Source organism: Nansenia antarctica (assembly GCF_963989245.1).
Source record: "Nansenia antarctica genome assembly, chromosome: 12".
Classification (NCBI taxonomy): domain Eukaryota; kingdom Metazoa; phylum Chordata; class Actinopteri; order Argentiniformes; family Microstomatidae; genus Nansenia; species Nansenia antarctica.
In genome coordinates this window covers 10,526,027-10,543,716 of record NC_137682.1, presented here as the reverse complement: position 1 = coordinate 10,543,716, position 17,690 = coordinate 10,526,027, and the positions used below count along the sequence as shown (strand labels likewise).

Sequence of the window (17,690 nt, the reverse complement as noted above, 5' to 3'; positions counted from 1 at the left end):
AACAGTATATTGAGGGAATTACTTGGGAATGGACAATAGTTTAAATATATTTCGTAATGGCCTTCTAATTTACAATCACACATTTCCTGAATCCTTAGAGTCATGTGAGTAGGCTATTCCAGTTGTTCTGTTTTGTGTCTCTGATGTTCCTAGGTGCCACAGGGTTAACATATATTAGTTTAGTCAGAAATTGTGAGACAATCTGTGTCATTGACATTTTGAAGAGCTCCAGTGACCTCTATGTTTGTATATTTATAAAATATTGAAAAAAGTATTTACCATGAGTCTAAACCACAACAGGCACCAGCGTCTAAAATACAATTTATTAGGGGGTGGTTCACTTCATGAGCTGATAACTGTGACTCAGCTGCCATTCAGGAATTGGTATCATACCAAAATATAATCTACAGACATGTATCTTTTCAAAAAAGTGTTGCCACCTTGAGTGGCACCGATATGTGATATTTTTAGGTCTGGCCCATGGATTTATCACGACACCGCCGACAACGGGTTAGGAGCGAGTGGTTGTGAAAAGGAATTGGGACGCACCTTCTACTATGTGAGCATCCTTTTTGACACCAGTCGCTCTCCGTACAGACCAACATTTCGTCAGACTGAACTTGACGTTCCTATTTGTCGGAGGTTTTCCCTGACGTCATCACGCACCGTTGCCAAACAATGGTCAAGAAAAAGCCACGTTGACGATATCGATTTGAGCCTTCGCTACAATTTACCCCCAACAAACCAAAGGAAACAGTATCCAAACGTGTCGTTTCACACTTTCGCTAAACATTTGTTAGATTAGATCATGTCTTCGCCGCCAAAAGAGAAAATCGAAACGAAAGGTGGACATCTTCCTGCTGGTAGGATGTTGTTTTTACTCACTGACAAAACAAACACGCTCAGCTGACAAACAAACAACAATCGTTCGCAATTGTATTCACGCAGTAACGATTTGATGTGTTAAGCCAATATGCATATATTCATTATGGCAATTGCATTGCAAGACAGTGTTAGCAGCACTGTCGTCAATATATTGTTGTCTTGAAGGACATTTGATTGCTCGCCAAAATCACATTTCTCAGATGACTCAGATGCAATAACAAGGTGCTGATCTGTTGGCACATGGCCATGATACACCTGATCACTACTAGTCCACGTTTTGGTGCGGATACATGGCATGTATTAGTAGGCCTAGACATGTGGATAGAAGACCCTTTCAACCTATTGTAGATGTGTTAATGTGGAGGTTTTACCGTTCAGAGTCTAGATAACGCTTAAGGAGACGTGGACATAGGAAGCAGGGCACAACCGAATGAGTCTTATCTGACAACTGATAAGTGACTCTGTGACACTTACAGTACAGGCCAAAAGTTTGGACACCTTCTCATTCAATGCGTTTCCTTTATTTTCATGACTATTTGGTACATTGTAGATTCTCACTGAAGGCATCAAAACTATGAATGAACACAGGAATTATGTATTTAACAATAAAGTGTGAAAAAACTCTAAATATGTCTTATATTTTAGATTCCTCAAAGTAGCCACACTTTGCTTTTTTGTTGTTAATAAAATATATAATAATAATATTAAATATAATATGTGTTAATAATAATATGTTATTATATATATATATTTAATATTATTATTATATATTTTATTAACAACAACATTTATTTTATTTTATTAACAACAAAAAAGCAAAGGGTGGCTACTTTGAGGAATCTAAAATATAAGACATATTTAGAGTTATTTCACACTTTATTGTTAAATACATCATTCCTATGTGTTCTCATAGTTTTGATGCCTTCAGTGAGAATCTACAATGTAAATAGTCATGAAAATAAAGGAAACACATTGAATGAGAAGGTGTGTCCAAACTTTTGGCCTGTACTGTATGTTACTATTCAAAGGAGGCATTTCTTCAGTTGATCAAGTATACGCCTTTTACATGATATGGCAATATGCAATGTGTATGAATACATGTTATTATAGGGCCTCATCTTGAGCTCACTGTACAGTTGAACCACACGAGTGTGAATGTCTCCTTATCTCAATGACAAGTGCATTGATTGTACTTAACTGAACACTGATATAGCCCACTGAAACAGCTGCTGTGTTTAGTAAAGTGCCATTTGTTCTTTTTGAGTGTTTTCAAGTGTGTGTGTGTGTGTGTGTGTGTGTGTGTGTGTGTGTGTGTGTGTGTGTGTGTGTGTGTGTGTGTGTGTGTGTGTGGGTGTGTTACAGTGAAGGCAGGAGGGATGAGGATAGTGCAGAAGCACCAGGGAGCGGTTCCTGAGCCCCCACCAGAGAAGCCCAAGGATGACGATGAGGAGGAATTTGAGAGCACCCCGTAAGACACACACACACACACACACACACACACACACACACACACACACACACACACACACACACGTACATGATCTTAAATGATTTATTTATGTCCACATAAATACAAAGTGCATTAAGGACATAAGCACTAACAGTGCAGTTCATTGGGAGTTCATTCAGATACGTTTGTGACTGTACAGCAACTGTCGTACACATACGATATTAACACAGAGGATGTTTCAAATGTGGGTTAACAGATACAATAGCATTACTGCAAAAACTATATCTACTCTAAGGGTACAAAAAGCAACGCCGTCTCCATATTGAGCGGCTACCAATAATAGCACATATAGAGCAATACCTTGCTAACTGTTTAGCCTTTCTCTTGGATATGTGGGCCATCTAAAGGCCCCTAACCACCAGCTTGGGAACATGACTCAGGCTGCCAAAAATGAAAATTATACACACACACACACACTCTCTCCGCCTCCCTCTCTCCTTCATGCACCGTCACCCATTTTGCGCTCTGTTAGATAAGTTTTTAAATAAGCAGAGATGAGTCTTACAGACAGTAGTTTTTAAAAATAGACATAATTAATTGGAGAGAGAGAGAGAGAGAGAGAGCTAACAGTGAGCAGAGGACCAGAGGACCAGAGAAGTGTGTGTTTATACAGGTGACATATTCCCACTACGCTGTGTGCAAGAGAGAACGAGAGCTCTAGCAAACAATGAAGGGCCAGGGGCAAAAAGAGAGAGTCTTTTTTTGAGTACTGGGACACACCCAAGTCATGTCAGGTCAGTGAAGGGAGGAAAAAAGGAAGTCTTTTTTTTTTAGTATTCAAAGCAAGGCCTTGGAATGTAAGCATCGCAAGGGGTGTGACCTCAATTGGAAGCCTGCCAGCATGGTGCTTCCTTATTTTGGAGTGGTGAATTGTGGGATTTGGAGTCACATGCTCTGTTTTAAAATTCCCTGGAGTATACTGTGTAAATTAATTACAGTACATTAAAGGCTTGTAGCACAAGTGTGTTTATGATTTTTCGTATAATTGGCACTCTCTTAGGGCTTGATTTGTTTAATTTGACTTTCATGAAGAAGGACGAGGGAAGGAATATAAAAATAAAAATAAATAAATACAGGCATAATAGAACAGAGAATGTCTGTCTGGAATAGTTAGATTGTACCATCTGATTTGCTGTGCGGTTTTGTGATGTACTGTTTACTTCATACCCTCATTTGCCATAAGAGCGTGTGGTTAGGTTGGGTTGGTGACTCATGCACGCTTGTGGAACCTGAAACTGCCATTACCTACATATACAGCCTCCGATTGACCAGTCAGCATGGAGATGGATAACTCCCCATTTCACACAGTTCCTGTTTAAATACTGTTGAATACATGTGAAATAATACAGCCTTCTTTCCTTGAAGAAATGCCTCATTTGACATTAGTCACTTGTTGAAAGCAATCCAGTGGAAAGCTTTGACCATTGCTTTCACCAACCCAATCATATTGGTTCAATGATTTACCTCAAGGAACAGAGGAAGGAAGAATGGATTTTGAATGTCTTCAAACAGGGCCTAAAATCTCAAACTTTACCCCCACCCCCTCATCCCCTGAGGCTCAATTCCCACTCTCCAAATGAGGTCAGAGTCAACATGACATGTCAACTTGGGGGGAGGGGGGGTGGGCGGTGTTGAGGGGGTAGCACAAAGTCCATTTCGATTTTATCACGACAAGTAAAGTTCTTATTGCTATGCCTTTCATACTCCCTTTTACTCCCTTGCAGTGATTCTACAAGGCTGTACTCCACAACCTGAAACTGCCAACAAAAGCAGATTAACCCATTAAACATGGTCATTACAACCATTAGGAAGCTTTTATAAGGCTTGAATGTTACATACTGGATCTTTAATGTTTGGTCTTGGGATAATGTCATGCCATGTGCATTGGTCTCCTACTGGCCTTACACCTGGGATGTTGGCACTAGAGAGAAGTCATCGCTTTGATATCAAGAATAAAAGCCTCAAAGTTTCCTATTGATTGTAAAGATTAACTTTAATCAGTAGCAAATGGGATCCTTTGAAAGAAACTTTATTTACCAACACTGTTTTGGCCCGGAAAAAGCACTTTCTAAAAATAGTGTCCTCCTACCTGACACTCGGTTTGCATAGACATATTCTGTCACTGCCCAGGGGTGTTCTAGTGGGAGTGGAGCGATTTTCGCCTTCCTGTCTCTGCGGCTGCCTCTTCGAATCATGAAGAACACAACAGCTAATGTCCTAACCCCAAATGCCTATTGATTTCCCCCACTATACATAGTGTCATTGTAGATATTTCCGTTTTGATCTCCAAAGACAATATCCTCTCGCTTATAAAAGGAAAGTAACTATGCATCTAACAATGGCATAATCTTTTTTTAGTTGCTTGTTTGGTGACTGCCCTTTGAGTTGATTTATGATAACAATGATTTATGATAAGAACATTTTCTTGGAGACAGACTCTTGGAGCGAGACGTGTTTTCTGTTTACCACTGTTTCCCCAGTGAACAAGGGAACAGTCTGTTGCATGACAAGCTGAAGACACTAGACGTCATGCGAGTGTACAGGGGCGGGGGGGGGGGGGGGGGGGCTTGCTCCCTTTGGGAATCAGCATTGAGCCTGAGCGTGGAGAGGTGAGGTAACTGTTATTTTATGCCAGGGAAGAATAGGGTGACTGCATTGCATGGGTAGATACTCACACACACACTCGACGCGCACACACTTGAGTTCAGTGGGGCTTTGGCTTGCTGCCTCACTTCCTCCCCATCTTTAAGAGGCCGGCCGTGTCTCCTCCGGGTCCTCTCTGGAGAGATGTGAGAGGCGGCTGTGAAAGTGCCTTTTTGAAATGCAAGAGAGAGAAATCCCCTCTGATGCTGGCAGCTTGGCTCCTGCCCTTGCCTCAGCTCCCCTTCAGTTGGCCATCAAAGAACACGTTCAGCCCAGAGAGAGAGAGGGGTTATAAGAAAGTAAGTGCTTGATATATATATATATATCTTCGACCACTCGACCAAATTTCAGGACCCTCCTTTGATGACTTTTCCTAGATTTGTGCTTTCTACCACTCAGTATCCTTACATTTTCAAAATCACATCAGGTTAAGCTAATATAAAGCTATTTTGCTGTTTTTCTGTGTAGGAAGCAGGTTAATTTACAAGGGGCCAACTAGTGGTCGTTGTGTGTAAGTAGCAGATTAGCATTGTAAAGAGGCGGCTCTTTTAGTAGGTAAAAAGGCACGGCTGTTCTAGTGTTAAGCCGGGGAAGAATAGTGTGACTACATTGCATGGGTAGATAGCAGTGACGTGCGGTGAGGTCAACGGTTGGGGGAGCACTGGCTAGCCAGCGCCAGATATACACACGTATGAACCCGATAGAGTTAGCTTCAATTCACCATTCAATTGTCAGGTTGCACATTGGCGACCGTATGTTTCATATTTCATATCAGCATTCTTTTACACGCTTGCAGGTAACACACGCATACAGGTAACTTACGTATTCGATTCACGTTTTATAGGAAAATGCAGTTCCACTGTTCATACATTCAACACGAATGAAAATATATATTGCATGGTCTTACCTTTACTAGTAAATGAAGTAAATATCCTAAAAAACATGTCTCAAAACGAAATATCCTAAAAACCATTTTCCTGCTACAGTGCTACGGCTAGCTATGCGTTGAACAGCGACAGTGAGGCTCTTCCTCCCCTGACCGCACGTCCCTGGTAGAGTCTCTCTCTCTCTCTCTCTCTCTCTCTCTCTCTCTCTCACTCTCTCTGATAGACAGTTATCAGGTGGCTGCTGGGTAAATTGCACATTAGTTGTAGCCAGTGAAGCGATGCCATCAGGGGAGTGCCTGTCTCACCAAATGTAGGCCTCAGAGATGGAGGGATAGCTGTGAAGCAGGAGAGAGATGGGCAGACCGAGAGGGAGGGAGGGGGACACAGAGAGAGGAAGGGAGAGGCGGTGTCCCTAGGAGACGATGTGCCACCTTACAGTGAGTTCCAGGAAACGGTGACAGGGCTGACAAGAGTTAGCTGTTTCCGTGGCAACCACTGCCCTGCCAATGTCAACAGCGAAACGTCCTGCTCCCTTGAAGCAAAGACAGAGGGGTCCAATTCACCCCTACGGCTCCGTTTTGCGCGTTCACGTTTAGGGTAGGGGTGGTCCCAATTCATGTTTTCATCAACGGCTGGGGGGAAAGGGGAGGGCTTTCCACGGCTCTGTTTGGAGATTTTTCAGGGCCACATTCGATTCGGAGCCATTTAAATGTATTATAGACCTTTTTTTAATAACAAGCATAACAAATTGGGCCATGGTCTCTCCATGTCTTTTCTTCTCTCTGTCTCTCTCTGTGTCTGTCTCTAGTTCTAGTTTCTATCTTTCGTTTTCTCTCTCCTCTCTCTCTCTCTCTCTCTCTCTCTCTCTGTCCCTTATCCCTCCCTCCCTCCTTTCTCCTTTGTTTTCTCCCTGTCTCTCTCTCTCTCTCTCTCTCTGTGTTTCTATCTCTAAATATCTGTTGCCTTCTCCCTTCCTCATGCTGGGCTGAATGCTGTCTTCTCTCTTCTGCCCCCTCCAGGCAAGTTCTGACACTACAGCTCCCCCCCCCCCAGCTCCCCTTTTCCTCTTCCCTGAGTGTATAGCTGCACTGTGGTTGACTGGAGCTGGGATATTTCAGCTGCTACACTGAAGCCCCTCTCTAATCCCAGATAAAATTGTCTTTTCATTAAAGAGAGTGTCTATCAATGGAGTAACACCCCTCCCCCTAGTCTCTCAGCTGTGGCTGTCTGGCTGGTTGGCTGGCTGTCTAGCTGTCTGACTGACTGGCTGTCTAGCTATCTGTCTGGCTGGCTATCTATCTGGATAGATGTCGGTCTGGATATCTGTCTGTCTGTCTGTCTGTCTGTTAGGCCTTTCACACCGCCATGGAACCGTTCCGTTTTGCGTTCACGAACCAAGTCTGGAACTGGCCGGCTTGTTCCAACCGAAAATAAATTGGTTCGGAGCCTGAAAAGTTGCTTCACAGCTGGAACCAGAAAATAGTGGTTTTAAGTGGGAACCAAAACGTAGAACAGTCTCGTCGTCCTCGTCACCCATCGTTGATGACGCGGATGGTTCTGGTTACACTGGTATGAACGCGGACTGGTTCGCCAGACAGCACCAAGGTTCGGAGGTTTCAGATCGCGAACGGGAACGGTTCCTTGGCGGTGTGAAAGCCCTATTTCTGGCTGGCTGTCTGTCTGTATCTGTCTGTCTGACTGGCTTTGGTTGTCTATCTGTCTGTCTGTCTGTCAGTCAGTCCATGGCCTCTTTATCGAAGGATTTTGCTTGTCTGGGCCTTTAAGGAATTCTTAATTCCTTAAAAAAATATTTAAATGTGTTCTTTTTTTTTTTTTTGCAATACAGCCATTCTAAAGTATAATATATTTAAAAAACAACAATGTGTCTGTCTGTATAGTCAGGGTAAATGTGAAAACTGTGCTGGACTGGTAAATGGACTGTACTTATATAGCGCCTTATTCCAAAGCACTTTACAACAGCCTCTCATTCACACATTCACACACCAATGGTGGCAAGCTACCATGCAAGGCGCCGGCCCGCTCACTGGGAGCAATTTGGCGTTCAGTCAGTGTCTTGCCCAAGGACACTTCGACATGTGGCCAGCCGGGGCTCTACCTCCTGCGCCACACCCGGCCCTTGCTGTAGCCCCTTCGAAAAAACTTCTTGCGTAAGAGTGTGTGTGTGTGTGTTTTTTTCAGGGCACCACGCACAACTTGTTTGCCGCCTCAGGTGATGGAGCTGTAAAATCGGATGAGAGTAATTTTTCATGTCAAGGTCGATTTCTACCTTCAGTTGACCTCTCTCTCTCTCCCCCCCCTCCCTTCTCTTCCCGCCCCCATTTCTAAGGTGGGATGTGCTTCCCCCCCCCCCTCCTCTGCTCTGGGCTAGTGCTAAAATAGCTTATTTTCTTAATTTCTTTTACCCTCCCTTCTCCCCGCCTGTGCTCTGCTCTGACGGCTAATGTCCTCCCCCGTACTGAGCTCCCCCTCCCAGTATTAATGAGTCATTTAGGAGGCTGGCAGGTCCAGAGAGCTGTGGACCGGTTCTGTCTCTACAGTTGGTTGGTTCTGGCAGTCTGCCGTCATAGTCAGTCCCTTAGGACTTGCTGACTGGACCAGGATGTTCCTTTTCTTCTAACGTACACACACACACACACACACACACACACACACACACACACACTTTGGCAGATATGAAAGACCTGCCTGTGCTTGTGTCTTCAGATTCTCTGGTTCTCCGTTACCTGCTTTTGCTATCGCAAATCTACCTGCTGGTATCTAGGAACAAATCAATCCAATCCATTAAACTACAAAACTATGTTGTTTGTGATTACAATAAACGCTCGTACAGGTTTCTCTCGTATAGCCGCTACTAAACTTAGTTTTAGTCCCACTCTTGTATTTCTTTTCTGTTGTTTTTATTGGACAGAGAAAGTAGAGAAAGACGAAGAAGAAAATAATGAGAAGATGGTATGTCAGCAGGGCAAGGGCATAGAGTTGGATTCTAACCCATGCCGACATGGCCGTACGTGTGGTACTGTAGACCCTACCACTGGACCACCCCAGGCCATGGTGCTGGACCACTGGACCACCCCAGGCCATGGTGCTAGACCACTGGACCACCCCAGGCCATGGTGCTAGACCACTGGACCACCCCAGGCCATGGTGCTGGACCACTCCAGGCCATGGTGCTGGACCACTGGACCACCCCAGGCCATGGTGCTGGACCACTGGACCACCCCAGGCCATGGTGCTGGACCACTGGACCACTCCAGGCCATGGTACCAGACCACTGGACCACCCAGGCCATGGTGCTGGACCACCCCAGGCCATGGTGCTGGACCACCCCAGGCCATGGTACCAGACCACTGGACCACCCAGGCCATGGTGCTGGACCACCCCAGGCCATGGTGCTGGACCACCCCAGGCCATGGTACCAGACCACTGGACCACCCAGGCCATGGTGCTGGACCACCCCAGGCCATGGTACCAGACCACTGGACCACCCAGGCCATGGTGCTGGACCACCCCAGGCCATGGTACCAGACCACTGGACCACCCCAGGCCACGTCAGAGGAGATTTTGGCACGCAATTAAAACACTGCTAACTTGGGGATGTTTGAATCCTGCTAACTAACCACTGCTAACTGTTAGCTTGTGCTGCGGTAGCGGAGTAGAAAACCAGAGAATCTTTCACTACTGACTCATGAGGACGACTCTCAGGGGGTGTTTCACCTAGACATGAATAGGCCGAACCATCCCTGAACACGCTGCAAAGTAAAGACTTCTGTCAGGAGATTTGATCCTGACTAAATGGGATGTCACGAGTATTCACATTGAAATGGAAACCTATCATAAATCATAACCACCCCCCCTCCCCCTCTCTCTCTTTCTCTCCAGCCAACCGAAGCCCACCGTGGTTGTGTCAGGAGTGGTCACAAAGGTAAGAGACCACACACACACACACACACACACTCTCTCTCTCACTGTGGGCAGTTACCTAGGTTACTCAAGCACTCCCGAATGTGTGTGTGTGTGTGTGTGTGTGTGTGTAGAAATCTGGGCCAGTGAGTCTACTGGGGCAGGTAGTGGGTCTGTGAACTGAGGGAAAAGATGGGAGAGAGAACCCCTGATTGAAAGGGAGAGACTATGAGAGAGTGAACCAGAGCCGAATAGAAGAGAGTAACCTGGAGAGAGAGGATGAAGAGAGAGAGGGAGTGTGGGAAGAAAGAAAGCAAGAATGGAGGGCGTGAGGGAGATGGAGAGCAGAACTAATGAAAGAGGGGAGGCTTTAGAGAGTGGACCAGAGAGAAGGAGGGGATAAAAGAGGGTAGAACTGAGGAGGGGGACAAAAAAAGACTAAACTGGGAGAGTTTTAACACACTTTTCTATGACAAGAGAAGCACAGATCAGAACCTGGAAGAGAGAAACGTAGCGGGAGAGCCCAGAGCAGGTAGAGAGGGAGGAGAGGGAGGAGAGGGGAACTGTGGAGAATGAGAGAGGAGGGGAGAGTTGGGATGGAGAATAGATAAGACTGGGAGAGAAGAAAGAGTTAAAGTGCAGGGGGGGAAAGATAGAGGGGGGCTGTCTGTGTGTCTGTGTGTGTGTGTGTGTGTGTGTGTGTGTGTGTGTGTGTGTGTGTGTGTGTGTGTGTGTGTGTGTGTGTGTGTGTGTGTGTGTGTGTGTGTGTGTGTGTGTGTGTGTGTGTGTGTGTGTGTGTGTGTGTGTGTGTGTGTGTGTGTGTGTGTGTGTGTGTGTGTGTGTGTGTGTGTGTGTGTGTGTGTGTGTGTGTGTGTGTGTGTGTGTGTGTGTGTGTGTGTGTGTGTGTGTGTGTGTGTGTGTGTGTGTGTGTGTGTGTGTGTGTGTGTGTGTGTGTGTGTGTGTGTGTGTGTGTGTGTGTGTGTGTGTGTGTGTGTGTGTGTGTGTGTGTGTGTGTGTGTGTGTGTGTGTGTGTGTGTGTGTGTGTGTGTGTGTGTGTGTGTGTGTGTGTGTGTGTGTGTGTGTGTGTGTGTGTGTGTGTGTGTGTGTGTGTGTGTGTGTGTGTGTGTGTGTGTGTGTGTGTGTGTGTGTGTGTGTGTGTGTGTGTGTGTGTGTGTGTGTGTGTGTGTGTGTGTGTGTGTGTGTGTGTGTGTGTGTGTGTGTGTGTGTGTGTGTGTGTGTGTGTGTGTGTGTGTGTGTGTGTGTGTGTGTGTGTGTGTGTGTGTGTGTGTGTGTGTGTGTGTGTGTGTGTGTGTGTGTGTGTGTGTGTGTGTGTGTGTGTGTGTGTGTGTGTGTGTGTGTGTGTGTGTGTGTGTGTGTGTGTGTGTGTGTGTGTGTGTGTGTGTGTGTGTGTGTGTGTGTGTGTGTGTGTGTGTGTGTGTGTGTGTGTGTGTGTGTGTGTGTGTGTGTGTGTGTGTGTGTGTGTGTGTGTGTGTGTGTGTGTGTGTGTGTGTGTGTGTGTGTGTGTGTGTGTGTGTGTGTGTGTGTGTGTGTGTGTGTGTGTGTGTGTGTGTGTGTGTGTGTGTGTGTGTGTGTGTGTGTGTGTGTGTGTGTGTGTGTGTGTGTGTGTGTGTGTGTGTGTGTGTGTGTGTGTGTGTGTGTGTGAGAGAGAGAGACCATGATGTCCTTGAGAGGGTCAGCGAGGCCCGAAAGGCTTTCAGCCATCTTTTTTCCACTGGACAGAGAGATAGCTTTAGATACTGTAGATCTCACTGATATCAGCTTGATGGCAGGACCCCCCCCATATAAAGCTTTACCCCCCCCCCCCCCCCTAAGGCTTCCTATTAACCCCTATCTAAACCATCATAGCTAGAGGCTACCACAGCGTGGGGGCAGGACAGGGCAGGGCAGGACGATTGCAGTGTTCTGCTTTTACCGTTTCTTTGAAAAATGTGTTTTTATTCAAAGTGAAAGCCACCCATCAGTCTATCCAAGGGGTTCAAAATAGTTGTTTAGGTAACCTCCCCATCTGGCCTCACTCCTAAATATGTAGATGAATCCTGGTCTGAATTTGTATATTTATGTTTACATAAATAAGTAATGGACTGCACTTATATAGCGCCTTTATCCAAAGAGCTTTACAATGGCCTCTCATTCACCCATTCTCACACACACATTCACACACCAATGGCGGGCACCGGCCCGCTCACTGGGAGCAATTTGGGGTTCAGTGTCTTGCCCAAGGACACTTCGACATGTGGCCAGCCGGGGCTCGAACCGCCGATCTGCCAGCCTTGCGATCATTGGACGGCGGCTCTACCTCCTGAGACACAGCCGCCCCAAATAAGATTGCTCCCTTTCTAATCCATGAACGCAGCAACATCGCTAGTTTCCATTTCTGACGCTGCCCGTCAGCCAGTCATAGTCATATTATCACCTTGTTGGTCAACAACAAACTAACAAATAATTGCTAGTTTCATGCTGTCTGTCACTCAAAAAGTATTTCTTGTCAAACCAAAACAAAGAGAGGTATGGAGAACACACATTCTGGAGGTTGAGAGACATGGAGAACTAAATGACAGAACTCTACAGTTCTTCACATGAATCCTTTGACTAAAGGACATGGCCAATTCTAAATCTCTTCCAATTTATTTGAATAATTATATAGGCCTAAATCAAAATGCGCAGCTGTTAGCAGTTCAACTTGCTCATGAGACATGAGTCAATGGATTTGAAGTTAAATAGCAACTAAAAAGCAGGATAAAAAAGTAGTTAGGGAGTAAGGGAGGCAGAGAGAGTTTGGAGAGAGATGGAAGGGAGGCAAATGAGAACATAAGGGCATTTCACATGGCAGAGAAATGGAAGACAGCATGAGAAGCTTATGGCATTTTACTCCCAAACTCCTTGTCTTGACCGAGGGGGCCCTGCCATGTCTTAGAACAGACCTCCACTGAGATCACGCCCTGTCAAATCAAATCATCCACATTCCGATAGCTAAGTAGTAGCCGCAGCATGTAGCCTAGCCTACATTTAGCCCCAAAGTGTTGTTTAGCATCTACGTGCATGAGCTCAGTCTTATTGCTTTTAACCGTCTAGTCTTTAGGCTGGATCTGGGGGGAAGTTTCCTCACACATTCTTAGCGAACACACAGCCCTTTAGTTCTGTCCATGACCCATGCTACTTGTCAAACAGCAAAGTGCTTTGTTCAATGCATTTTGTTTGGTGAAGTACAGAGGATTGACAGTTAATCAGAATTGTGGCAAATATTCTCAACACTGTGAGGCTGGGTTGGCCACGGTAATGGCCACGGGTAGGCCATGTTCGCTACAGACTCCAAATTCAGCAGGGCTCCCACGGGTCCTTGAAATCCTTGAAAGTTAGTGAATTTGAGAAAAAAAAATCAAGGTCTTAATTATTTTTTTTAAATAGACATGGGTCATTGAAAGTGCTTGAATTCCCCTCTCTCTCTCTCTCTCTCTCTCTCTCTCTCTCTCTCTCTCTCTCTCTCTCTCTCTCAAAAAAAAAAAAAGAAATATATATATAAAAAATGTTTTTACTATGCTCGTCAACTAGTAAGTAAGTCTCTATATTGCTTAACTTTACACACATTTCACAATATATTGTTTTGCTGTGCTGTGGTAGAGAAGGCAAGAGACCATCTAGTGTTCACACATTCAAGCCTCTCTTGAATGTGAGAGGTTTTGTTTTTTTTGGGGAATGTGAGAGGTTTTGGGTAACCAAAAGAATATAATTAAGAGGAGAACACTAACTCATTTTAGGTGTAAGATGTCTCTGTCAGGAATGCTGTGTGCGTACGCCCCGTGTATGCGTTCCTGTGTGTGTGCACCCGCATGTACATATTTATTCCAGTTCCCCAGTGTGTGCGTTTTGTGCGTGTGCCTGTATTACCGCTGTTTCCTCCGCCTGTGTTCTCAGGGTGACAAGGATTTCACTCCCGCGGCTGCCCAAGTAGCTCACCAGAAGCCCCAGCCCTCTGTCTCCAAACTGCCCCAGAACCAGCAAGTCAACCAGCACATCCATCAGCCCCGCAAGTGAGCTACGGCTAACTGCTAACCGCTACGCTAACTCTGCTACCACCTGTCCCCCGCAATGGAGTAGGAGGACGTTGCCCCATAGGTACGGATTTATGTTCAGTTTAGTGTTTTCTCCACCGAATGGTTAAGTTAAGGGTTGAGGAGGAGATAAAGCTGATTCTAGATCTGTGCCTAAGGGGCAACGTTCACCTGGAGCCAATGCAATTATGCACCGACATCAGACCACGGACGCCAACCTATCACAGCAGCCTACCGACCAACCTAGCAACCAATCACACAGCAGTGATGAGTCTAAGCTCCTGCCTTCCCACCTCTCACAGACTACAGGAAATAACCAACCAACCAATCAACCAATCAACCAATCAAGAGACAGAAAATAGTTGCAATCGACCAATAGCCTTCTAGTGTTTACTTTGGAGACTGTTCCCCCGAGATGCACAGAAATATCATGGACAAATGAAAGAACAGTGTTCACCATTCACTCAATCAACAAGCCAATCACCACAAGTGCTCAGGTTACCAGGGCAACCCCTGTTAAACATTCCATGCCCCCACCCCCCCCCCTCCTTAATCACCAAACCTCTTGCTCTCAAGTGTCATTGATTTCAACACGAAAGTTCAGGTTTTCAAGGAACAAAGAAATCGTCCTCTCAAAAATGTTTATTTAATAAAGTTTAAAAGAAAAATATTTTTATTTTTTGTTCTACTCAGTTTGTTTCTTGAGTAAATTGTACAAATCCTTAGTCAGTGAGTGGACTTAGGCATTAGGTGTGGTTGTTCTAAGTAATACATAAAGATTTAACTTAAAATCTCACTTTTTGTAATGTCTTGATTTGTTATTGGACAAATGGGAAATGTATGGACTGAAGGATGATGGGATATGTAGGCCCCCATTCTCACTTAATACAGGGTTCGACATTAACAATTGTCCGGGGCAAGTAAAACATTCGCCGGGTTTGTTTGCGCGACAGCGACGACGTTGCTGGATCTGTGTATCGGTGTTGCAGGAAGAACAACGGACGGCGCAGGCGCCAGACCAGACTAGATGATCGTGGAGTGAAGATATTATTAAAGCGTACGCGCCTGTCCACCTGTCTGTCGATCAGCGCGTAGGCTTTACACAGATCCAGGATCCAGCAGCGTCGTCACTGTCGCTTGCCCTGGGCAATCGGGCAACCCGTTAATGTCGAACCCTGTAATAGAAACTCCATCCGTCACGTCCTCCTCTTTGTACACACTCTCTAAATACAGTAGTTAAGCTTCCCTCTGTCCCCTCTGCAAGGCATTGAACCCTGTGGATGTCAGTAGTTATACAGATTTGCAGTAAACAATTTTAATCCTATTGTATTTTCGTATTTAGATAATGGATTTCAATTCAGGAAGTACCTGATTCCAATTGACCCCTAACACCCTAGGTACCTGTGGAGACCTGAGAACATTGGAGCAGTAAACACTACTATACTATTGCTTGCTTGCGGCTCTGTCAGTATGTGAAGCGCATTGAGTTGCATCTTGTGCAAGAAATGTGTATAGCGCAAGAAATGCGCTATACACATTTTTTTAAATTTGATTTGATTTATAGCAACAACACTACTATAGCAACAACATTTTTGTATCCCCTCAGCGTCTGTGACTTCAGTGTCAGTAACTTGGTAAAAATATAATTGCATGTGTGCTCGCCCCCTCGCACCTTGAAATAACAGTAATACCACGTTCATTGATAAAATGACTTAAAGTATGGAAAGAGAGGATGGCAGTTTTAGAAGGGGGGTGATTTTGACTGTTTATATTTCAGGGGGGATGCCATCCCCCCTCAACTCGAGTGCTGCTTATACTGTAATAATATAATGGTCTTATTCTTATCAGGTGACATTGAAAACATGGCTGCGAACCCCCAGACACCAGAGGAAAATCCAGTATAATTTAGCGCTTGGCCGGGCAAGGTCCGTTGTGGAACGCACTAGGCATGTTGAAGGGGAGATGGCGTTGCCTTGACAGCTCCGGAGGGATATAAAGGAAGACTGAAATACAATCATAAACATCAGTTCCCTTTAAATCTTGAATTAAACTCATTTTCTCGGCTGATAACAACATCGTTAATTTTTGTTGACATGAGTGTGCTCTCCAGTCATCCCTATCCCAGTGTGAGTGGGGCATAATTGGTTGATTGACACCAGCTGTGTGACATGAATGATTGAGCCAGCTGATCCTATATATGTGACCATTCCCACAATAAACGTTGCTTCCTTGATAACATGAACCCTGTCTGACAGCGTATGATTCCTCCGTTCAGTGTGTAGTCCGATCGTTATGGTCTTAGCCAATACGCAATAACCAACGTTTAACAGGTTATGGGCCCAGAGAGCTACCATGGCGAGACAATCGGAAAGAAGTTCGCGTTGGTCTCGACTAGCGTTTGACGGAGATGAGGAAAGCTCAGGAGTTTTGAGGACACGGAGAAAAATGCGCGTAACGGCGTCGGAGGACAATGTTATGCGAGCCCAAGCCCTGTCTGACCGGGGTGCCCAGAACGCCCAAAGCGCACGTAGCCAGAGCGCACAGCGAACAGACATTGTGTGCTACAAATGTGGCCAAAAGGGACATATCAAAAGGACCTGTCGACGCAAGGTGTGGTGTAACCACTGTAGGAGATCCACACATCAAGGAGCCGCCTGCAAAAGGAGACCGGACCAGGACGACGCGCGAGGGGTGTCCGAGCAAGACAAGCCAGGACGCAGTGTTACGAGGGGCCTGATGGTGGACACCGGTGCGACTGCGCATATTATCACCGACCTGGCCAGGTTCAAGGTGTTCGATGACGGTTTCCAGGCCGAGACGCACTGCGTGGAGCTGGCGGACGGCACGAGGAGCAAAGGGGTCGCAGAGCGCAGAGGAGATGCGGAGGTGTGCTTGATGGACAGCCGAGGGAGGCGACTGACTACAACGCTGCGAGGGGCGCTGTACATCCCCTCATTCCCCCAGGACATCTTCTCTGTAAAAGCAGCCACAGACACTGGGGCAACTGTGATCTTCAGAACAGGAGAAGACATCCTACAGCACAGAGACGGTACTGCATTTCACATCCATGAGCATAATAGACTATATTATTTGCCCACAGTGGATGACCAATGTGATCAAAGTAAGAGCTGTTTTGATCTAAAGACATGGCATGAAATTCTAGGACATTGTAATTTTGAGGATGTTCTGAAACTCCAGAATGTTGTTGATGGTATGTCAATTAAGGGAAAAATTGATAAGTCTAACCTGAACTGTGAAGTGTGCACTCGGGGAATGTTTGTACAGAGCTTCAACAGGAAGCCTGATAGAAGGGCCAAAAATGCTCTAGAGTTGGTGCACACAGACCTAGCGGGTCCAATTGACCCAGTGTCCATAGATGGACATAGATTTGCACTTTCGTTCACAGATGACTATACTAGTACTGTGTTTTTCTACTTTCTTAAGCACAAGAGTGATACTGTACAGGCGACAGAGCAGTTCATAGCTGACACCGCCCCGTATGGTAGGATCAGACGTATCAGGTCAGATAATGGTACTGAATTCACAGGGAAAGAGTACCAAGGGCTACTGAGAAGAAATGGTATCAGACATGAGACATCATCTCCATATTCGCCACATCAGAATGGCACTGCAGAACGCCAGTTTAGGACTCTCTTTGACATGGCTCGATGCATGTTATTAGAGAGCAAGCTACCCAAGGTGTTATGGCCTTATGCAGTACAGACTGCATCTGTAGTGAGAAATAGGTGTTTTAACAATCGCACAAAACAGACA

The 17,690-nt window shown here is 45.6% G+C and overlaps 1 protein-coding gene across 3 annotated transcripts; it reads left to right on the top strand.

Annotated features, from left to right (window-relative positions):
* The first annotated feature begins 691 nt into the window (after positions 1–691).
* On the top strand, positions 692–16,123 carry LOC308168458 (death-associated protein 1 homolog). 3 transcript variants are annotated; one of them, XR_013937732.1, is made up of 5 exons: positions 692–863; positions 2,248–2,353; positions 9,826–9,868; positions 13,780–13,980; positions 15,765–16,123. XR_013937732.1 is itself a non-coding variant. In XM_080543054.1 (5 exons), the coding sequence occupies exons 1-5, from the start codon at positions 809–811 to the stop codon at positions 15,766–15,768; spliced, it is 324 nt and encodes a 107-aa protein (XP_080399180.1). In that variant the 5' UTR covers positions 692–808; the 3' UTR covers positions 15,769–16,123. The 3 variants fall into 3 exon arrangements, 2 of the variants coding, with proteins under 2 accessions (XP_080399180.1, XP_080399179.1); XM_080543054.1 differs by having other exon boundaries at positions 13,780–13,895; XM_080543053.1 differs by lacking the exon at positions 15,765–16,123 and having other exon boundaries at positions 13,780–14,793.
* Positions 16,124–17,690: the final 1,567 nt, after the last annotated feature.

Bases quoted from the DNA above. Each gene is read 5' to 3' on its own strand.
- LOC308168458 (XM_080543054.1), top strand. From the start codon at position 809: ATGTCTTCGCCGCCAAAAGAGAAAATCGAAACGAAAGGTGGACATCTT. The intron at 2,354-9,825 runs GTAAGACACACA...CTTTCTCTCCAG, and splicing joins GAGGAATTTGAGAGCACCCC to CCAACCGAAGCCCACCGTGG. The intron at 9,869-13,779 runs GTAAGAGACCAC...CTGTGTTCTCAG, and splicing joins TGTCAGGAGTGGTCACAAAG to GGTGACAAGGATTTCACTCC.